The sequence below is a fragment of the Eumetopias jubatus genome, unplaced genomic scaffold (assembly GCF_037043125.1).
Source record: "Eumetopias jubatus isolate StellerSeaLion01/CBP00866 unplaced genomic scaffold, mEumJub1_p1.0 scaffold_2, whole genome shotgun sequence".
Classification (NCBI taxonomy): Eukaryota; Metazoa; Chordata; class Mammalia; order Carnivora; family Otariidae; genus Eumetopias; species Eumetopias jubatus.
This window is the reverse complement of record NW_028274808.1, coordinates 66,774,102-66,798,564: the sequence shown is the minus strand read 5'-3', so window position 1 is coordinate 66,798,564 and position 24,463 is coordinate 66,774,102. Positions and strand designations below refer to the sequence as shown.

General features: G+C 32.6%; 1 protein-coding gene across 3 annotated transcripts in view; it reads right to left on the bottom strand.

Moving 5' to 3' along the window:
• Nucleotides 1-24,463, bottom strand: part of FSTL5 (follistatin like 5) — a 692,987-nt gene that overhangs the window by 145,344 nt on the left and 523,180 nt on the right. For all 3 annotated transcript variants that reach the window (XM_028104409.2, XM_028104410.2, XM_028104411.1), the window contains exons 8-9: nucleotides 9,203-9,364; nucleotides 4,626-4,760 (exon numbers count right to left, since the gene is read on the bottom strand). In XM_028104409.2, the coding sequence (XP_027960210.1) occupies nucleotides 4,626-4,760; nucleotides 9,203-9,364 (297 nt within the window). The remainder of the gene's footprint in view (nucleotides 1-4,625; nucleotides 4,761-9,202; nucleotides 9,365-24,463) is intronic.

The window sequence follows — 24,463 nt, the reverse complement described above, 5'->3', positions numbered from 1 at the left end:
AGGTAAATTTGTTATGCCAAAGAATCTGGATTTGCATGCCTATAAAAGAGTTGAATATAAACATGAATTAGTAACGCTTGAGACTTTGGGGTTACAGCTAAAATCCATTAATTTCTTTGCCAAGATCAATGTCATGAAACATTGCTATTTGTTTTCATATAGGAGTTTTATATTTTCAGGCCTTATGTTTAAGTCTTTAATCCATATTGAGTTGATTTTTATGTATGGTGTAAGATCAGGGTCCAGTTTCATCCTTTTACATGTGGATATTCAGTTTCCCAGAACCATTTTTTGAAAAGACTGTCTTTTCTTTAATGTATATTCTGATGCTCTTGTTGAAGATCAGTTAACTGCACATTCATGGACTTACATCTGGGCTCTCTGTTTTATTCAATTTGTCTATCTATCTGTCTTTATACAAGTGCCATATTGTCTTATTTACTATAGCTTTATATATATTATTTGGAATCAGCAAGTATGATGCCTTAAGATTTGTTCTTTCTCAAGACCACTTTGACTATTCTGGATCTTTTATTGTTCTATATGAATTCTAGGTCTTTTTTACTATTTCCATTGAAATAGACATTTCCAAAAAAGTCCAAAAAATTTCTATTTTCATTGTTTTTTTTGATGGAAATAACATTGAATCATAGATTGCTTTGGATAGTAGGAGCATTTTTAACAATATTTGTTCTTCTAAACCATGAGCATGAGATGTCTTTCCATTTATTTTTATCTTAAGTTTCTTTCATTAATGTGTAAGAGTTTTCAGTGTACAAGTCTTTCACCTCCTTGGTGAAGTTTGTTCCCAAGTACTTTATTCTTTTTGATGCTATTATAAGTGAGATTGTTTTCTTAATTGACTTTCAGATATCTCATTTTAATTTAGAGAAACACAACAGATTTTTATATGTTGATTTTGTACACTGAAACTTTACTGAATATGTTTATTAGCTCTAACAGTTTGTTTGTGGAGCCTTTGTAGGTCTTTTTATTTATACATTCATGTCATCTGCAAACAGACTATTTTACTTCTTCTTTTCTGATTTGAATGCTTTTTTTTTTTATTTTTACTTTTTCTTGCCTAATTGTTATGGCTAGGGCTTTCAGGGACATGTTGAATTGAAATGGTGAGACTGGGCATCTTTGTCTTGTTCCTGATCTAGGAAGAAGATTTCCATTTTTTACCATTGAGTATGATGGGCTTGTTATACATGACCTTTATTATGTTGAGGTACATTCTTTCTATGTGTAGTTTGTTGAGCATTTCTATCACGAAAAAGTGTGTCAAATATTTTTCTTCATCTATTGGGTGATCAAGTGGTTTTTACTCTCATTCTTTTTTTTTTAATGTGCAAATGACATTTATTGATCTGCACCATTTGAACCATCCTTGTATTCCAGGGATGAATCCCACATGACGATGGTGTATGATCTTGTTAGTGTGCTATTACAGTCAGTTTGCTAATATTTTGTTGAGGAGTGCTGTATCCATGTTCACCGGGGATATTGGCTTATAATTTTATCAAAAGCATAGGGAACAAAAGCAAAAATAGACAAGTTGGACTATATCAAACTAAAAAGTTTCTGCACAGGAAAAGACACATCAAGAGTGTAAAGTCAACCTATGGAATGTGAGAAAATATTTTCAACTCATATGTCTGATAAGGGTTTAATTTCAAATGTATACAAGGAACTTCAATAACTAAATTAAAAAAAAAACAACCTAATTTAAAAAAAAATGGGAAAATGATTTGAATAAACATTTCCTCAAAAGAAGATCTACAAATGGCCAGTAGGTATATGAAAGGTGTTCTACCTCACTAAGCATCAGAAATGCAAATCAAAACTGCAAAGAGATATTATTTCACACCTGTTGGGATGGTTATTATCATAACAAAAGATAAAAGCATTGGCAAGGATGTGGAGTAATTGGAATTTTGTGCCCTGTTGGCATTGATGAAAAATGGTGCAGTCACTATGAAAAACATAGAGGCTCCTCAGAAAATAAAAATGGAACCATCATACGATTCAGTAACCCAATTTCTGGGAATATATCCAAAAGAACTGAAATCATGATCACAGAGATATCTGCACTCAGACATTCACTGCAGCAACATTCACAATAGCCAACATATGGAAATAACTCAAATATCTATTGACAAATGAATGGATAAAGAAAATATTGTGTATACATACAGTGGAATATTATTTCACCTTAAAAGGAAGGAAATCCTACCATTTGTGACAACATAAACGGACCTGAAAGACATTATGCTAATTGAAGCAAACCAGTCACAGGAACACAAAGACTATAAAATTGCACTTATATGAGTTATCTAAAAGAGTCAAAATCATAGAAACAAAATACAATGGTGGTTGTGAGGTTATGTGGAGGAGGGAAAAATTGAGTTGTTCAATGGGTATAAAGTCACAGTTATACAAGATGAATAATTTCTGGAGATCCATTATACAACCTAGTGCCTATAGTTAACAATAAAATGTCATGCACTTAAAAACTTAAGAGGGTAGAATTTATGCTGTGCTCTTACCAAAATAAATGAATTAATTAAGTTAAAAAATGAAATCTGTTAGTTTCCTCTCTCTCTTTTTTTTAAAGATTTTATTTATTTGAGAGAGAGAGAGAGAGAGAATGAGAAGGGGGGAAAGAAGAGGGAGAAGGAGAAGCAGACTCCCACTGAGCAGGGAGCCCCAACGTGGGGCTTGATCCCAGGACCCTGGGATCATGACCTGAGCTGAAGGCAGATCCTTAATTGACTGAGCCACCCAGGCACCCCCTAGTTTTCTCCCTTTATCCTTGAAAATGTAACATAATTTAAAAACATAAGGAACATCTATAAATAACTTATATCCAGACTTAGGAACAAAACACTCCAAATCTTTCACTTGTATTATTTCTTATAAGATGACTTTGAAAGTTCTATAAATATAGATGTAGTAAGGCCTGCTTTGCTAAAACTTATAAAAAATGTTATTTCTGATTTTAATAGCATGCTAACATATAATCTCAAAAATTATTAAAATGTATTATTTAGACCTAAGTGCTTAAAGTAGTAAGTAAAATAAAATAAAAACATGATTTCAGAAACTGTTTATAATTAAACAAACACATTCATATGACTAAATTTATGAATAAAATTATATTAAATCTTCCTCTAAAATTGTCCTTAAATTTACATGCTGGTAAATAGTGACTCACTCATTAAAGGAACTCTGGCTAGATGTTTTAATGCTGTAACTGGGGAGACGAAAAGTACTTTACCAACATTAAAAGAAAATCAGAATAGAGAGTTGAAATTAAAATCTGTGTCACAAATGTCATCATTTGAGACCAAGAAAACCAAAGTATCCAATTACTTGTCACCTAAAATTATTTTTTAACAGAAAGTGAATTGCAAATTGGTATTTAGCAGAAGTGTATAAAAGGAGTAGACAAATTATGGTGGACCTTATCCAGGTCATTAAATCCATCTTTCTTTTCTGTTTTTCTACCTTAAGAATTTTCTTTTTAAATATTTGCTTGTAACGATCGTTGTCCTAGCCAGACCAAATATAGACAAAGATACATTGGTAGTCAGACCTTAGATAAGGTCCTTCTTTCCCATTGGCTCCACTAATATCCACGTGTACTCATTGATTTAAAGAGAAATAAGATTCCAAGACAATGCTTTAACCTTGTTCAAAAACTTGGTTCAGAGAAATAAGCGTGCCAAATTAGAGAGCCCTCCAAATATCAGGGCCCTTCAACAAATTAGATTAATAAGACTTGTAAATGGATATAACAAATCAGACTGAGGAACAAGGACAATAGTCATTCCAAGTACCTCCAGACCCAATCCTAAAACAGCCATACAGTGTCTGTGGGATTTTCCATAGAGAGCTCATTTGACACAGGCTCTAAGAAGACTTTGAGTTCCAAGCAATTCAGCTGTAACTAAAAATCCATCTGTAGCATCCTTACCCTATCCATATCTTTCACTAAGTAATATTTTTTTAAAAAGAATGGCATATATTGTTTTCTTATTACTTCATGATACAACCAGGTAACATGCACGTACAGCAATGGCAAAGGATTTCTAGCCCTGGGATTGATGTTGGAGCCAGGGCAGTGAGGGTCTTACAGTGGCAATCACCAGTGCCTACTGCAGAGATTTCTTAAGCGGTACGGCTCGTGGGCCACCGACTGCAAGGCAACTGACAGAAAAAGAAAGATATTAATTTATTACACCTATAGGATGCCTCTTTGCTGTATCTTGGGACCTTGAAATCCCCATGTCATTTGGAAAAGGAATTTTGCGGGGAATTTAAATTCTTGTACAGGTGAATGGGAAGACAGGACCTGAAACATAGTAGGCACACTTGCAAAGGAAACAAAATCATTCTAGTGTTGTTTTAAAAATTTCACAAGCTTGTTTAATTCTTAAATCTGATTTTAATACTTTAGTATTCTTAGCTTTCCTATGCATGAAACTTAAAAAAAAAAAACACATTGTTCATTTCGCGGAGTTTTCTGGTGCTTTCGCTTTTTGAAAAAAGCCTAATTGTAAAGTCGAGTACAACGTGTGCGCGCATGTGTACTGTGCATATAAGTGGTCAATACATACGGGTCTTTCTAGCAGAATCTTCCACAAAAAGAGAAGAGATGTCTTCATCCACTCCTGCTTCATTCTTTGCTATACAAGTGTATGCTCCTGTATCTTCATAGCGCACATTGCTTATATGAACCTCACTGCCATTTGCTGAAAACAGAAGGCAAATGCAACTTGTAAACCACGATTTCAGTTTTGGTACAGCGCTTTCTGATTACACAGTCAAGCAGTTCTCTTAGCTTGTCCTAATTAAAACTATTTTCCTTCCTACCTCCATGCTTTGGAGGCATGCCAAATTATTCCAAAAGCATTCAAGTGTTTCATAAACTGTGTTGTCATTCTATTACAGAGAGCCCAAAACTCTATGTCAAATGCACACGTTTCATATTTTATCTTTATTTCCTATTTCCCACATTTCATTACGTATTTCATATTGATAACTCTAATTCCATTTGTATATTTATTTTTAGTATTCAGAATCCACTTTGCCCTAAGCTTTACAGAATTTTAAAATAATAACAATATGGTTTATATATAGGAGAATACGGCTAAAAAGACTTTTCATAAAGAAATTCAGTGAGCTACATCACGCGAGTATAGTACGATTGCCACTTATCAGGTACATTATTGAACCAGTATTATATATCTGGAATCAGAAGGTAAGGAAATTATTAGGTAAGGAAAACGGAAAGATAATAACACATGATTTGTCTGCAAGATTTGTCTTTTGCCAGAAATATACATAAAGAATATTATAATATGGAAATTGATAAGTTAATGTATAATAACCAAAGGATTGAGGGAATAATTAGCTCAACTTTTAAATCTTGGTAAAATAATTTCTTAAGCTAAACCCTGAATAACAAGTTGCTTTCCCCAATGTGGATACCAGGGTAAAATTAACCACCAACTCTATGTTGGAAATAAACAATGTGCTTTTATATATATTATTTCTTAATTGTCCTAAATAATACATAATTATCAGAAGCACAATCAGAGACTCATAAAATGATCTTAAGGAAATCACTCAATTCAAAAGATAAGGGCTGGACACTTATCAGACTCTAAAATTCAGTGTTTGTTGTGCTCATTTGCTTAGGTTTCTTTTTTTTCTTTTACTTCATTTTCATTCTTTCTTTAAGCGATTCTGTGTGTGTTTGTTTCATATTATCCAATCACAAGAATACCATGCACCACGTGCGACAGAAAGTAATATGACTTTTTAAGACAGATAAGGGACAAAATAATCCATACGCCTGTTTGGGGAAAGAAGGTCGAAAACTAATGAGAAAAAGAACGTGGGAATGCCAGGGGCTCTCAAGGGATGTGAATGGGATCTGGAAAGGCAGTGAGTGTCTGGGGAGGAAGAACCCCTCAGATAACCTGAACCTTTCTCTCACTTTACAGATGGTAATGCATATCTCCATGGCCCCCATCCATTGTTGAGAATCACTACTCCAAAACAGAGGTTGGCCGTTTTGGGGTGTGGGGTGTGGGTGTTTTGTTTTGTTTTGTTTTGTTTTCCTGTTAAAGGCTGGGTAAACATTTTATGCTTTGTGGGCCATATAGTATCTGTGGCAGCTACTCACCCCTGCCATAGCAGCATGAAAGCAGCCATGAACAATATTCTAAAACATGATGGTGGCTGTGTTCTAAAAACAAAAACAAAGCCCCCCAAATGGCTTTATTCACAAAACAGGCAACTTCCCAGATTTGGCCTGTGGGCCTTAGGTTTGCAGACCCCTGCCCTAAAAGATAAGGAGTGAACGATGTATTTAAGCCTGCATCAGCTTCTTGTTTTGCATGAACTATGGCTCTCTCCAAAGAACATTCTTTCTCTCAAGACCCACACACTTAAGCTAAATTCTCTAGATTTTTTTGAAATATCAAAGTCAATTTATTCCTTCTTCAAATGTTCTCTTCTCAATATTGTTATATGTTCTCCTAACCTTTATGCTTTGTCTTCCTCCTTCTCTACATAATCAACCATTTCTAGATGTTTTCGACTCTATTGCCAGAACTAGCAATTCCCTCATCCATTTATCATTCTGACACATATGTCTTACTAACTGCCAAAACTAGAATAAACTGACATATCTCTGCACTTAGTGTCTCTGCATCTTGTTTTTTGAGTACATTGAGATGACTGCATAAGCAAATTTACAAATTTTCAAATTCAGAGTTTTCAGTGTGCAGGATGTTCAGTGCTACTTGGTATTCACTTCACTTGATCTTTACAGATACATGCCTTTCATTTCCTGCTCCGTTTTTAGTTCAAATCTTTACTCTGTTTGATGTTTCCCATCCTAACTTCTCACCCTAAGCAAGCGACCTTGTTTTTAAATCATGAAGTGCATACATGTAATTAGCAAGTAATCCCAAATCATTTTGCAGTATATATGCTTATTAAATCATCACATTTTACACCTTAAACTTACACAATACTCTGTCACTTATATTTCAATCAAAGCTGGGAAAACAAGTAAAGCCAACTTCCTATCCATCTACATCTTCACATTTATTTACTTCTCAAGGGAAACTCTCTTTCTTTCCAAGGAAAATCCCTTTTCTTCCTGATTTCTACAATTATTTGGTCATCCTTCCCCACCTCCATTATCTGCACATCTTTTTCTTTTCTAGTATCTCCCCAAATTGATGCATTATCTAAGAAGAAAAAAATATCTTCATTAGTCCTAATCCTTTCCATCAACAGCAACTACCTTTTCTTTTGTCCTCCTTTCAAAATCTGGAGAGATTTTTATACTTTCTTACCTCCTTCTCATTTCTAAAACCACTGAAGACTGATGGCTGTGAATACTGTTTTTTTCTAAATGTCAAAAGGCCAAACTAATCACCTGACCTATGAATATATTTCAGTGACTTTCTTTGACCTTTCTATGCATTTGGCATTGTTGAACTCTTTCCCATACTTTGCTTTCTCTTCTTCCGTAGGATCACCTTGTTCTCTTGTTTGTTGCTGATTTTTAGTCTCCTTGTGTTATTTATCTTGACTTGCCTTCCAATTAAACATTTTGCTCTTCTAGGATTTTGCTGCCTCTCATTAACATATCAACCCATCTATTGACGTATTCACTCCATGCCTAGACTTGGACTGCACATGTAAATGTTAACTAAGCATTTGTTGAGTAAACGGATAATGAAACAACTATAGTATTTGGTAACATGTCATCACATGGAATTTAACATGCCTATGCACCCAGATTTATCTCTTAGGTCCTGCTTCCTACTCACTTTTCATTTGTCACATTCTCTCAAAACTGCAGCTTTTTTCTCACTTTTAAAAAATGGTAATAGCTACTTGACAAAGGCCCCCACTCTTTCACTATTGAATCTGGAGTGTAACCAACCCCCCAAATGTGCCTTTCTGTATATTCCTAGAAGCAAAGATATAATATGCTCGTCTAATATGGTTTACTGCTATTAAATGGGAAGAGATGACAAAATCAGAAACTAATTAGAACTTTCTTCACTTTAATTTCTGTTAATCAGATCAATCCTTTTCTATGATTATAGGCACTAAAGATGTAATTAGTAGATGTAAACACGTAAATTTGTTGGGTTTACTTCTATTAATATAGAGATTTATAGGATCTAGGTTGTAAATGTCACAATTACTTTCATATGTCATTTTTTACTTGCAAAAATAAGTTATTAAATATGTCAAAAGATTTATTTAAAAACAAATATTGGAACATTCACTGTTAAAGTGGAACAACAAGTGAAGTCTATGCTTATACAAATAATGCAAAAATGGAAATAACATTCACTTCTAGCATGAATTGACAGAATTTAAAGCATACAATAAAGAATATAATGCCATGCAACAGATACTCACTCCAGTAGAACAACTTGTCATGTTCTACGCTTGACAGTGGAAATAAGATTTATACATTTTTAAACTTACTAGTATAATCAACATATATGCAACTGCTTTTGCATTATTTAGATTATTTGACATTACAAAATTTTTTTGTTTTCTACTTACCACATTCATTATTATAATCTGTATAATAATTATATTTACATATTAGACTGTTAAAACTTAGAATATTTTATGTATTAAAATTCAATAATAACATTCATACCTTTTAAACAATGTAAGTGTGAAACATATTTAGTAACATTTTTTTCTTCTCTCTTCATTTGCAAGGTATGCTACAAAATATCCACTAAGGAATTTCTATCCTATTGACACTCTCTATGAAGTATGATGTAAACATTTAAATGACCCCTTCAGAATGTATTCTATGAAGAAATCCACCTATTCTGCTCAGCAAATCTGTTATAATTCATACGACAAGTATTTAAAAGATACATAATATAATATTTTACTTATTGCCATAATAATGATATAATTAATTATGACAAGACTGTTATTTAAGAAACTAAAAATACTAACAGACTCTATTTCAAATATAATGTCTTAAGAACAATTATATTTTTTTCATATGCATGACATTTTGTTGGCATCAGCTACCTTTTTTTTTTCAAATCATGTAAACTCTGTTATAAATTTTAGTATAAAGTTTCTACATGGTCAATTAAGAGGAAAAAATGCAAATAAAATGCACCTTGAAGTGTGAGTTGTTTGGACAGCTTTGGTGTAATATCAATTCCATTCTTGAGCCAGCCAAGCTGAGGGTTTGGTATCCCCTCTGCATGGCACCTGAGACTTGCAGTTACCCCAGGTTCTCGAGCCTGACTCTCTGGATACACCCGGATTACTGGAGGAACTACAAGAAGAAATGGGAAAAAAAAATTGAATTAGTAAGCCATATTCTTTGATTTTCCAAAAATTGCAATATGAGAAAATTGCCAATTATATATTTTAATGATATATATTTCTATAGATCTTAGTTTCCAAGTATAATCATCTGCAAAAATGTGCCAGTTTTCCTTACATAAAAGTTATTCTGAGACTATGCCAGGAAAAATACAAGCTGAGTCTGGGATATCCTGTTTTGGTAATAAAAGTTTTCAAAGGATGATAGAAACATCAAAAAAATACAAAAGCTAACTTAAAGGGACTTTTATTTGCCAAATATGAGAAAATTTGAGAACTAAAATAATTAGCAATTATAAAGAAAGTAAGGAATTAAATAAGACTTAAAGAATTCAGTTATATAAATAAGTAAATGAATATAAAAATGAGAAAAAATGAAAATCTTTTCCTTACCACAGCATGTTTAAAAAATCAGGATAATAATTACATTTACAGAAGCAACCAAAAAATAAAATATTTAGAAATAAATTTCACCAAGGAGGTGCAAGACTTTTACACTGAACATTGCAAAATGAGTTGAAAGAATTTAAAGAAAAACTAAATACATGAAAAGTCATGTGTTTATGAATTGAAATAATTAATTAGTAGGATAGTAAGAATTGGTAAGAATTGTCAGTAAGATGACGTTACTCCAAAAAAATTGATCTACAGATACAGTGTAATCCCTATCAAAATTCCAACTGCATTTTTTTTTCTTTTGGCAGAAATGGAAGAGCTAATCCTCGGATTTATATAGAATCACAAGGGACCCCCAAATAGCTAAAACAACCTTGAAAAAGAATAACACTGAAGGTCTCAACCTTCTCAATTTCCAAATATACTACAAAGTATGTGTATAGTATACATACAAATATATATGTACATATATATATACATACAGTAGACACACACACACACACACACACACACACACATATAGTAACCAAAACAGTGTGATACTGGCATAAGAAAAAAATTTAAGCCTATGAAATAGAGTTGGGAATGCAGAAATAAAACTATTAATCTTTGGTTAATTGATTTTCAACATAGATACCCAGAAATAGTCTTTTCAAGAACTGATGCTGAAACAACTGGATATCCATATGCAAAAGAATGAACTTGAACCCCTACCTCACAAAACATATATAAAAATTAACTCAAAATTAACAAAAGACCTAAATGTAGGAGCTAAAATAATAAAGCACTTAGAAGAAAACAAGGGTAAATCTTCCTGACCTTGTATTTTACCATGGTTTTTTAAATGTGACCCCCAAACACAAGCAACAAAAGAAAAATCAATAAATTGAACCTCATTAAAATTAAAATTTGAGGTGCATCAAAGGACGCTATCAACAAAGTGTAAATACAACTCACAGAATAAAACAATATTTGCAAATTATATCTGATAACATACTAGCATCCGGAATATATAATGAGCTATTATAACCCAGCAACAAAAGGCAAACCACTTCTTTTGCATAGCAAAGGAAACTGTCAACATAATGAAAAGGAAACCTATAGAATGGGAGAAACTATTTGTAAACCAAATTACCTGATAAATGGTTAATATCTAAAATATACAATGAACTCATATACTTTAATGGAAAAAAAGCAATCAAAACATGGGCAAAGTACCTAAATATACATTTTCCAAGGAAACTGCAACCTCAGAAAAGGTCTAATACCGGGACCACCTGGCTAAGCTGTTCTCCAATTCTTTAGTTGTCTCATTTCTCTACTTATTATCTCATACCTCTGTTGTCCTCTTATTATCTCATAAGGTAATAAATGTTTGTTGTTTTAAGCCACTAAGTTTTAGGATAATTTATTGTTTGCTAATATATATAGTTAAGTTTCTTGGTAGGAGAGGTTTCACCTTATTTGATCATTATATCCCTTTGCATAGTTGAGTGATAAAAGTACTGTAGAGCATGAAGTGTTCCTCAAAATGCATATTACAGCCGTACTACACATATCTTTTATTCACGCTCACACTTTAGCATTTGTTATTTAGAATGACCATGAGAACATATGTACCCTGCATTTGCCTTAGTAAGAATATGACTTGGTAAATAAGGAGAAACACCCTGGCTCTCAGGGCAAGAATTTTCTGCTGGAGCTATCTTAGCAAAAGACAATGGACAGAAATGTTCACCTGGACCATCTTGCTCCTTGGTTAACTATTATACTTCGAACTGTGTGATCTCTTTTATTTTCACCCAATGGAATGCCTGTCAAAGATGCAAGGTCAATGACCAGAGGGAGACCCTCTTTAGGCTCTCAACTCTAGCCCAAAGTTAATTTCACCACTGTTCTTTCTAGCGACTAGAGTTGCCATTGTATATACAAATTAGGTTGACTAACGAATAAACGCCAGCCTTCTAGATTTACTGAAGTTATAAAAGCAACTCAAACCAAGAGACTAGTTGAAGCCACAATCAGGAATACAGATACCCTTGTCATCCTACTGGCCCTTTCATTTCGGCTATACAGTAGAGATCTTAAACTAGACTCATATCAGCTCTAACATGGAGACAAAGGGAGGGAAGGGGTCCTCAGAAATGCCCAGTAATCCTTTCAAATCAAAGCTGGGTCTTGACTTTGTGAATTGCTTTTAATAGTTTCTGGAAGAGAAAAATAATAAACTTCCAAAGTTCTGGGCACCAGATTTTTTCTGCATCCTTTCATCCTCTCCTAAATATAATTCAAAACAAACGCACTACACACAAACATCCACAACAATAATGGGAGTGAAACCATGCTCTGGTTTCTTTTAGCCTTGATGACTACTTGAATGGTACCTTTTGAAATATCAAATATGTTTTCAAAAATAGTCCTCATAAAATTTCTGCACATACTTTCTTGGTAACATAGAGCACATATTTAGGCTTTTGGTATATATCTAAAAGCACAGGGTATTTTTTGTACCTTTTTATTATATTGGAGATTCAAGTAAATAACTTTTTAAAGAGATATGATAATATACTTCCAGCAAAACCACATTACCATAAGATATGGAGTAAAGAGACTTTTTTAAAATACTCAGACCTAATCTCTAATCTCTTAACAACTCAGGAGTTAGGAGATGAGCTTTTTAAAAGGACTTATATAGAGTGCCAAAATGGAAAACTACTCTCTCAATAAACATTTAAGAGAAGGAAGTGTATCTTGCCACAAAACTTGTAGCCAAAGCAAGGACCAATGTTTCGTGCAACATTCTATGGAATGGCAAAAAATTGAGATGACCTAAATATATCGAAAATTAGTTTGAAATGAAGCACATCAATCGACTCAATGATAACAATAGATTCTACGTCATTCATATTTAAAAATGTACATATTATATAGGTCACCTATACTGTCACTGATACTCCCCAAAGGACAACTTTTCAAATGATATGTTCAATTTCTCCCTGTGTTCCTACTTGTTTCTACTTTATTGACACATTTGCATGTGAACTGAAAGGAAAACAATGAATAATAATTTTTGTCATATTGAACTTTTATACCCAACTAGATACTATCGTATTTTGAAAAAATAACAATACTCATATAATATGCTTAGTATATCGCTATCAAGTGATGGTCTGAAAAAAATATCTCTTAACTTACACATAATTGAAGGATAAGTGATTGGCATAACAACTATTTAACCTCAGTGACAAGCTACACATTTAAAAGTAGGTTATTTTTCCCGGGATACATATTATGAAATATAAATGAGGATTGACGGCAGCTTAAATTAAAAAGTCAATAATCCTCCAGAGAACATTTCAAGCCATTTGTTACAGTCATTTTTAGTTAGAAAGTGCACTCTATGAACTTGTCTTTCCTTGCTGTTAGTGTTGTATGAATAAAGAAACTGATGAAGACCACCAAAGAGTTTTCACATTGGATTTAGAATCCAGTCTGTGTGTGCTATCATGAAAATCTTTAATAAGGCTCCCAATATCTTAAGGAAACGGTAATATTTAAAAGTTAGTGTCTATACACTGAAAATGTCCTAATGATATTCAATGTCTCACCAAAATTACTCAGGAAGCAGTTTATTTGATATACTATTATCTAATAATGTCAAATGATATCTATATTAAATAGTATAATAATATGTACTTATAGGTATATAATCACGTTAAGTAATTGAGATTATTACTTATTGTTCAATACCATTCTATAAAATATAACCAAATAAGTTTCTGTCACTTAAAAAAAAGATATAAGAGGATGTAAATATGTGAATTTTATTCATGAATAAAATTTAAGAAACACATAAATCATGATTTGTTTATTCTGAATTTTAGGATAATATACAAATATTTATTGAGGAACTTCTGAGTGTAGCAAATTGTGGTAGATGACTTTCTCTCTCCATCTCTTATACGCTATGTTTTATACATTAACATGTTGAGTGAGTATTGAGTTCAGGTTTTGAACTTAGCCAAATGAACACTGGAAAAAATGCATTTTGTCTTATCTGGTAACAATTATAAAATAAATGTTCCCATACACATAACTACTGGAATTTGACTACTTAGAATCTAAATATAAAATCTGAATTAGGTGTTTAGCAGTTATATATAAGGTATATTTGAGGTCCTTGAAAAATTATATTTTTAAATGCAAAGATCAAATAATTATCAGTGCATTCATAGTAATTTGGAGAGGTATTAATAATTCCCCTCAAGTGGATGCAACTTCTCAAGGAAACTGAACTACTTCTTTCTGTAAACCAGTTAAGATAAATATCATCTTGTGACTATATTGAACAAACACAATAAAATTTTATTTAATTTATTTAATAGTTCTTAGAGCATAAAGTATAAGTAATCGGATACTGTATATGGAGGACTAGTTGCTCTAAGAATACATACTTAAGGCTAATACTTTTAGCTAGTTATAGAAATTAAAATGGAAATGGGGTTCTTATACTAAACATTAAATTTGGAATCAAAAAGGTAGATAAGTTAAAAAAATACAGTATAACTAGTATAAGGATATTTTACTAGATCTTTCTTCCTGGAAACTTTGGGGTCTATATGGAATCAGTTGTGAAGATTTATCAGCTCAAAACCATAAAGTATTGAATAATATTAATACATATAAAACTAAGTAAAGGTTGGTGGATATATTTCTTAAAGGTCTATAATAACTTCCTTGTATTAAAATAAATCAGTGTTTTTCTCATTATTAGGAAGTATCTAATAGAATCTAATCATCATTCTAATCTAGTATTAGAAACGATCTAATGAAAAAAATAGATATCTATAATACTAAGCCCTGCTTTTTTCATCCTTTAACTTTTATTCTGTGATCTTTCTTTAGAAATCGCTGCACTGTTACAGAAGGTATAAAAACAGCATAACCTGGCTACTTTGGAGCCTGATTTTCAAGTCAGGAAGCAGAGATCACTGACCCAATACAGTGACTGCAATCCTACTGAAAACAAAAATGAATTTAAGGTAAACTGTCGGGTCACTGGTATGTAAACAACTAAACATTGGATATTATTTTTCTTGATGCTATTTTCTTGTGTTCTTTTGAAGGAGTCTATCACTGCTCTTCCACAAATTATTCACACAGCTGCAACTGTTAGAAAAGTTCTAAGAAAGCTTGAGGGTAAGAATATAAATGTCTCTGAAGTAGTGCTGACTCACAGTGGCATCTGGATTGTTCTGTTTGTATTATGACTTCCTTTGTCATTAAAGCAACTTTCCTATGAAAAATTACAGACAGTGTTTAATAAATATTTTAAATGCTACTGAGCTTGTCCAATGTCTTTTGTCTCTGACATTATTAAAGCCATCAATTTCTCTTTAACTTTGTCCCAAAGCAGTCTTTTATATTCATGACTTTCACACTGCCTCTTTTCAATATTACAAAACTCTCTGATCACATTATTGCAGCCTTCATAAAAATGTAGAGGATGCAACGAATGTTGGAGGCGCAATATAAATTAACAAAAACATACTTATGGTCATAAACTTTTGTGATTTTTCTATTCGGTCTTCCTATTTATCCTACAGTATTTTAACAAATCACAACTTTTTAAGCTATTTTGAAAGGGACAGCAGTCTATCCTAGTTTAATGAACTTACATCTATTCTACTGATCCTTAAAGTTAGTGGCCCTTTTAATCCCCAATTTTTAAAAAAATGTCAAAAGCCATCATTTACAGAAATGCTCTCTGAAACAAAACCTAGCCAAAGCATTCAAGGTAATAATATAGAATGCTGTTTTTCTAAATCTATGAAGAAAGAACTAATGAAAAAAAAATGATTTAATGTCTGGCACATGATGTATACTGTTTTTTTTTTCTTAGATATTATTTACCTTCATTTAATATATATTTAATTTAAAGTTTCAGGAGATCTCAAATTAATTATTTGAGGCAGGAAGTGTGCAGTAGATACATTACAGCAACCCCACCACATACACACCTGAAAATTTGAATGTATTTTTAACACTCTATGCTCTCAGGGATAAAGTATCTAATTTCTCTAAGTCTCAGTTTCCCCATTTATGAAGTTTAAAACCCTTCCTAGGATTAAATTGATTAAAAGAAACAATGTATGGCAAGTTGAAATATTATGTGTCTTAACTCACACACTTTGCTTTCCAGAAATCATAGTTTTGCTTTTACATGCAGAATAACTGAGACTTAATAGGAGAAATGATAAATGTATGCAATTTCACTAGTCAATACAAATTGATTAGTAGAAATGGACTTTTTAGAGATCCGAATTGGAAGTGGCCTAAACTCACGCATGGGTTCAATGAGATAGAAAAGCTATAATTGATCAGCCATATCTGCCATGACTAGAGAAAGGGAAATGGAAGCAAGACACATTTTGCAAACTTGTTTAATGTTTAAGATGTAAGTATAAACCCTCCCCTGCTTGTGTTCTCTCTCTTGCTGTCTCTCTCTCTGTAAAATAAATTTAAAAAAAAATTTAAAAAGCAAAAAAAAAAATCTGTAGGTTTTGAGGGTTAAATTCATCTACAGTTATACCAGTGCTAACACACTGAGGATTATAAGTATAATTTCCTAATTTCAGAATGAGCTTTTTCGTAGGAATTATAAATTAAGTCTACCTATAATTAGAGATAGTCATGTAATTCTAAGCCATAATAATAATTTACTAAAAATGTACAGATAGTTCATCTGAAAAAGCACTCTTGAATAAAGCAGCAGTAAGCTTTGTTTTTTTGTTGTTATTGTTTTTGTTTATTAGTTTTTATTTAAATTCAAGATAGTTAGCATACAGTATTATTAATTTGGGGGTAGAATTTAGTGATTCATCAGTTGCATATAACACCCAGTGCTCATTCCAACAACTGCCCTCCTTAATGCCCATCACCCAATTACCTCATCCCCCCCACCTCCCCTCCATCAACCCTCAGTTTGTTTCCTATAGTTGAGTCTCTTATGGTTTGTCGCCTTCTCTGTTTCATGACATACCTATAAACTTGCTAACTCTCAACAGAGGAGAACTATGCTATTTTAGACTTAATGCATATGATAATTTTTAGAATATTCCCTTACTTAATGGACAGTGACATGGGTTTTTTTCTCTCTGGTCAAAACCTAATAATTTCATCTTATCCAGGATCTATTATCAGAATCTATCCCTGCTTCATCTGCTAAATACATGAACTACATGAAGCCAGACTGATCAGAGTTTGAGGCCCATGGTCAGCATGTACAGCACCTGTAGTTAGAAACTTCTTAAGCTTTCTGAATCCTGTTTTTCTTTTCAGTCAAAATTTTACCATATTAGTAATAATTACCTCAAGGATTTTTGAAAGAAAAAGAGATAATGTATATAGAGAAACCATTTAAATGTTGCAAAATAGAAATTACTCATTCATGTTGGCTCTAATTTGTTTCTATTTAATTTATTCTGTTATTGATATCTTAATATACTGCATATTTATTATTAAAAATACATTATACAGAGGAGGTGGCATATAAAATATTAATTGCCTCTCTCACCAGATTTTCGAAATGACCAGTTTTAATCTTTCAATGTACTCTGTTTCACCTCTATCCTTACACAGCTTATATGGACACATTTGCTTCTCAAGTATGAATTTATTCTCTATATATTACTTGGGATTTTTTTCCATTTTAGATATCTTAGACATATTTGAGGACAATAGATGTAAATGAGTTTATTGTTTTTAATAGAGTAATGATTTTTGCAGTAAGCGTGTATGATAATTTATTCATCAATTTTAATGTTGACTCGGATCACAGTTTCAAACTATTATACACAATCGTGCATAAAAATCATTCTTGTACCTATACACTACTGTTGCTTTCAATTTTTCAGATTAGCTGAATCAAAGAAGAATTGCTACATTGAAAAGGACATGCATTTTAAAATTGAATGTTAGATTACTATGCTAGCATTTTGTAGAAATCCCTTCTCCCAAAACTAACCACTGCATGAGAGGGTCCATTTTCCACAAATTCACCTGAAATGGATGCTATTAATTGTTTAAATTTGGCAAATAATTCCTCATATTAAATATACCAAATTTCATTGTTTGCTACTTGAATATGTTTTCCTGTACCCATTGGCCACAATGATTCCTTCCATGAATGGCCTGTTCATAGCTTTTACCCATTTTTTTCCTGTTAATATATAAGAATACTTATTCAACTAGAGAAATGCACAATAATCCTTTATCCCTTATTTTTGTTGTAAATGTTTTATCTAGTGTATTTGGAATAATTACATTACAGAATATTTTTATTTACGGTAGCCCATGAAACATCTCTTTTATTACTACTGGATTTCTTGTCTTGCAAAAGAAAAATATACACACACTGCCATCCTCAGTTAAATAAATATTTTCCTTAATAATTAACACCCTAATTTTATTAGCCTTTTCAACACAATTATATTTCTAATCAGATTACAATCTAGTTTACAATACAATTTCTGGGTAATTTTTTAAAAAATTTTTACATAATGTATGAAGAAACATAATCTTCTTTCAGTGATATTATTTTTTATACATCATTCAAGAATGAAACAATATATTCGCACTAATTGGATATCCTTTCTTCATCACATTGTGTATAATAATTTTTCAATCAAAATATATATTTTCATCATACATTTTATGTGTTTATTTTTATCTTACATATCATATACACACACATATATTTTCATACTTAAAATGATTTTGGTATTTTATCCATCTCATGAATCTGTACTATAGTCTTTGGTTAGTGTAAATTTTAGTTTTGCTATCCCTTACAACGAATTTATTCACACTAGTGTCCATTTTACCAGTCCCCCCCCACATTTATTCTTGTATTAGAAGAAGTGTGTAGGGGGGGAGCAGAAAGAAAAAAAGAGAGATGTAGGGAGGAAGGAAAGAAGAAAGAAAAGAAACAGAAAAGAAAGGAAAACAGATTCTTGGAATTCTGGTTGAAATTGAATTGAACTTATAATTAAAGAATCTGTGTAATTATTTTAATATAGGATATCTCCCAATATAAGAATATGGTATATTGTTCCATTTGTTTACATTATTTTTGAAGTCCTTTAGTTGGAATCTGAATATTTTTCTATTAACTTTTTTAACATTTTCTGTTTATTGCTGTTAATGGAAAATGTCTTTTTATATATTCATAAATAGTTAAATGCCTATGAGCCCTAATTTTCTTTTAGTAAAAAAGCTTTTAGATTTTGATCTCTTGGGTTTCAGAGGTAAGCCATCATATCATTGGCAAATATATATAAAACATTGTCTATCTTGTAATATTTATATGTTTAAACTCCAAAACAATTTGAATGATAGTGGAGATGGATAATAGATGGTAGTCCTGAAAAAAAAGATGATAGCCCTGGCTTGATTAGATATGAAAGGAAACATCCATTTTATTAGTTGGCATTTTAAAAATAAGCATTGTAAGGTATAGGCTGATTCTTTTGATATCTAATTTAGTATATTATGGTATATTAATTTTATCAGTTACATTTCAGCATTATATATACATATATATATGATATGTATATATATGAGAAAAAAATACATATATATGACAACACTGATGCTACAACCATCCAGCCATCCATCTTTCTCTCTATAATCTAAATACAACATATATATCTCAGACATACTCATTGAGTTACTATAATCTTCTTTACTTTCGCTTATATTTTATTCAGTTAATCTGTCAAATTCTTTTTTAACTATACATTAAAGTCCTCACTATCATTATACCTTTATCAAAGAATCCTTTGATTTTTTTTATTTTGCTTGATGCAATTTTAATGTATATATTTGGCACATAAAAGTGTTTAACTCATATCTTCCTTTGTATTTTTTATATGGGAAAATATTTTTCTTTATTCTAGCCAATGGGTTTAGCATAAATAAAACCTTAGCAGACATGGGTACATTACCATTGATTTCATTTATTTTATTTTCTACACATGTATTGACCAATCACTTTATCTTCAGTATGGTCTCATCATTTCTTTTTAGGTGTTTCTCGCAATTATCACATAGCTGATTTTTTTTTTTTTACCCAAACATTCAGTTTGAAGCAGAAGTTCAAACCACATATATCAATTGTAATACACATATTTGTTTTAATTTTTCATTTAATTTTATACTTGTATTATACATTGTTGCTGTTTCCTCTTTTTTTCCGACATTTTCTCACCCATACTGCACCGATACATTTCCTTTGTATTCCTTCTTCTTCAATTCTCTTGTGAAATTCCCATCTTTGACTGTCATATGAAAATCTTGTTTGTCAAGTTACATCTAAGAATTAAATAACAGCTGCTCCTAACTCAGGATGTAATATCACCTCTATCTAGAATAGAGTTTTAGAATTTTTTTTCTTTGCTTCTTTTTGCTCCTCACATCCACTCTCAAACCTGGAAAAAGTAAAACAGGACCAGCAAAAACCTTAACTCAAACACATTATAGAAAGAGGAATGCTTTTATTTTTCTGTCCTTTTAAGGGATTAGAATTTAGAGATCTATGAGTTGTCTGAGAAAGAAGCAGATATGTGACTATAGCAGAGATTGTCCAATTTGTAATTACTCAGACTGTGTAATTCCTTCCATTGCCTGCTACTTCTAAGGTCATAGCCATAGTTGGAGGTTTCTATTTTCTCTTTTGCTAATGTTAATGTATTATCCTTCTGTCCTGGCATTATCATTGACTCATATCTCACACCTCATACAAAAATTAACTAAAAATGTATTTTAAACTGCAGAATATAAAACTGTAAAACTTTTAAGAAAATGCATATAAAAATTATGCATATATTTTTATGCATAAAAATTATATAATTTTTATTTTATAAAATATAAAATATAATATAAAATTATATGCATAAAATTATACATATAATTATGCATAAAAATGCATATAAAAATTCTTCACTACCTAGGAATCAGCAAAGAATTCTTAGATTTGACATTAAAAGCACTGTTCATTAAAAAAAAAAAAAGATGAATGGATCTCACCAAAATTTAAAACTTTTGCTCTAGAATAAAACCCATGAAATGGATTAAAAGACAAGCTACAGCTTGGGACAAAATAATTATAAACCAGAAATACAACAAAAAAGTATCTAAAGAATTATCAAAACTCAACAGTAAAAAAACAAGTAATTCTACCAGAAAATGGTTAAAGGACATAAGAGGACATTTTATTGGAGATGATACACAGATGGCAACTAATCATATGAAAAGGTGTTTGGTTTCATTAGCCATTACGTAAATGCAAATTAATGTGACAATAAGATTTCACTACACATATCAGAATGACTGAAATAAAAACAGTGATAATGCCAAATGTTGGCCAGGATGCATGAAACTGAATCACTCATACATTGCTAGTGATAATGTACAATGGTACAAGCACTCTGTCAGTTTCTAGAAGAAAAAAAAAATCTAAACATGAAACTATCATATGACTTAGCAATTAAATTCTGAGCATTTATCCCAGAGGAATGAAAATTTGTGTTCATATAAAAACCTCTACATGAGGGGCGCCTGGGTGGCTCAGTTGGTTAAGCGACTGCCTTCGGCTCAGGTCATGATCCTAGAGTCCCAGGATCGAGTCCTGCATCGGGCTCCCTGCTCAGCAGGGAGTCTGCTTCTCCCTCTGACCCTCTTCCCTCTCGTGCTCTCATTCTCTCTCTCAAATAGATAAATAAAATCTTTAAAAAAAACCTCTACATGAATATTTTTTGCAGAGTTATTTGTAGTAGAAAACAACTGGAACCAGCCTAAATATCCTTCAACAGGTAAATTAATAAACAAACTCTAGTATATCCGTACCATGGATTTCTATTCCAAAAAAAAAAAAAAGGAACAAACTACTGATATACACAACAACATAGATGAATTTCCAGAAAATTGTGCTCAATGGGGGGAAAAAAAAGCCAATCCCTAAAGGACATATACTGTATTATTCCATTTATATAACATTCTCAAAATAACTCATTATAGAAAGGGAGAACAGATTAGTGATTGCCAGTGGTTAATGAGGGGGTGTGCACAGAAGAGAAGTGAGTGTGGTTAAAAAATGGCAACATTAGGGATCCTTGTGGTGATAGAATTGTGCTGTATCTTGACTGTATCAATTTCAGTATCCTGATTCTTATGCTGTACTATAATTTTGCATGATGTCACCAATGGGAGAACATGGAGAAAGGGATTAAAGGATGTTTTGCATCATTTCCTTAAAACTGCATAAAAAATCTACAGTTATCTCAAAATAAAAAGTTTAATGAAAATGTCATTGACCTATTTTCAATAAAACATGATTTATTTCAGTAGTGAAGAAAAGTCCACCCTGAGTAGCTCTAAGAAAATTAGTCATCCCATTGCAACCATTATAATACCATTCTAACTTTCCCAGGCAATCCTTTGTTCCTGGTTTCTCCATACACTCTGCATCCTCACAACTCCTCGCAGCTTTGGTTCCCTATTACTGCACTTTGAAATATCTCGTTACTGATGTGTGCCTGACAGGTAGGAGAGAGAGAGAGAGAGAGAGAGAGAGAGTGTGTGTGTGTGTGTGTGTGTGTGTTTCCATACTCTCAGCGGTGGCTCCTGCCATCAACAACTAATGGTGGTTATGTCTCAAGTTAATGTTATGTTCAACTCAGAAATGGCATGTTTCTTACAAGCTTATTTGCAAATAATGTTGCCACCACATATCTAGCCAAATTAAAAAAAAAGGGAGTCATCTGTGACTTGTCCCTCTAATTTATTAGTAACCTTCCCAACCAATCCACTATCTAATTATTTCCACAACATATTTACTCCTAATTTTCTCTCAATTTTCATTCCCTTTTCCTACCCTAAGTCTACTTAGCAGCTTCACTATTTCTAGCCTTTGTTAATGTAAAATCTATTAAGTGGTCTTCTTTCCTATATTCATGCACAAATTCATTCTCCACATCACAGCCAAAATTATGTTTAAATTGAAAGTGGGATGTTGCATCTAATCTACTCAAAATCCTTTATTACATTACCCCCTTTTTTTCAGAATAATATCCAAACTACATAACATAAAATGTCCTTCATTATCTGGTCTGCACTTGTCTTTCAAAATTTATATCTTGCCAATCTTTTCTGAAATACGTGTATTCATGTTTCCAAATTATCACGTGCTCCGTTCTTTCTCTTCCCGCTCCTGTTTTATTCCTCTGCCTATTTCTCTTCTTGTATCTGCTTTCTGCTTTCTCCTGCTTTCTCCTTCACCACTTTCTCCTCCTTTTCTCTCTTTCTCTTCCCTTTTATATTACACCTCCTTTTTCTTACTTTCCTTTTTCTCTTTTTTCAGTCTCCTCCCATTTTTTCTATTCATGCTTTAGTTGTAAACTTTTCGTTCTTAATTATTTTTTGAGAGGTTCGCCAAATGTTTGTTTATTTTTTTAAGATTTTATTTATTTATCTGACAGACAGAGACAGCGAGAGAGGGAACACAAGGAGGGGGAGCGGGAGAGGGAGAAGCAGGCTTCCCGCGGAGCAGGGAGCCTGATGCGGGGCTTGATCCCAGGACCCTGGGACCATGACCTGAGCCGAAGGCAGACGCTTAACTGACTGAGCCACCCAGGCACCCCAGGTTCTGCATTTTTTTTTAAGATTTTATTTCTTTATTTGACAGAGAGAGACACACAGTGAGAGACGGAACACAAGCAGGGGGAGTGGGAGAGGGAGAACCAGGCTTCCCGCGGAGCAGGGAGCCCGATGCGGGGCTTGATCCCAGGACCCTGGGATAATGACCTGAGTCCAAGACAGAGGCTTAGCTTAACGACTGAGCCCCCCAGGCGCCCCTCACCAAATGTTTATTGAATAGACACCACAGAAAAGACAGTCATGGGGCACTCTCCAAATGTGAGAAGCAGCTCTTGTGGGAAATAAAGAATATCTCAGCTATATCTGTTTGAGTCAGTTAAAAGGCATGGCTGAGGCACACGTCTAGTGGCCATCTTTGTGTCAGAAGATGAGGGGGAGCGTGTGGCTCAGTGGAACCCTCCTTCCTCATTTTTATTAGGCTTCTGGGCCAGCATGCGGGCGAGGGCCCTGAGGGGGGGTCTCCCTGCCACTTCCTCCAGGGCCAGACTTTCACCTCATTATGTTTTATTTTTTTTTATTTTATTTTATCATGTTATGTTAATCACCATACATTACATCATTATGTTTTAAATAGACAATACATTCACATGATTGAAAATTCAAAAGATACAAAGAATATACTGTGAAAAGTCTCCCTCCCATCTCTACCTTCCAATGATCTAGTTTTCCTCTCTCTGGAAGCAACAAACAGAAGTTGCCAGTTTCTCATGCATTTTGACGAGATATTGCATTTATGTAATAATATGATAATATATAGTAAAGACTGTCATATATACAATAGATAATATATTATCCAACTATACATACATAGCTACCTACATACATATAATTATATACATCTCTCTCGCTCTATCTGGATTTGTTTTGTTACAGGTTTGACCTTAGACAATTCAATTGTATGAGCTGAGTAAACAGCCTCTCTTAGGCTGTTGTCTTC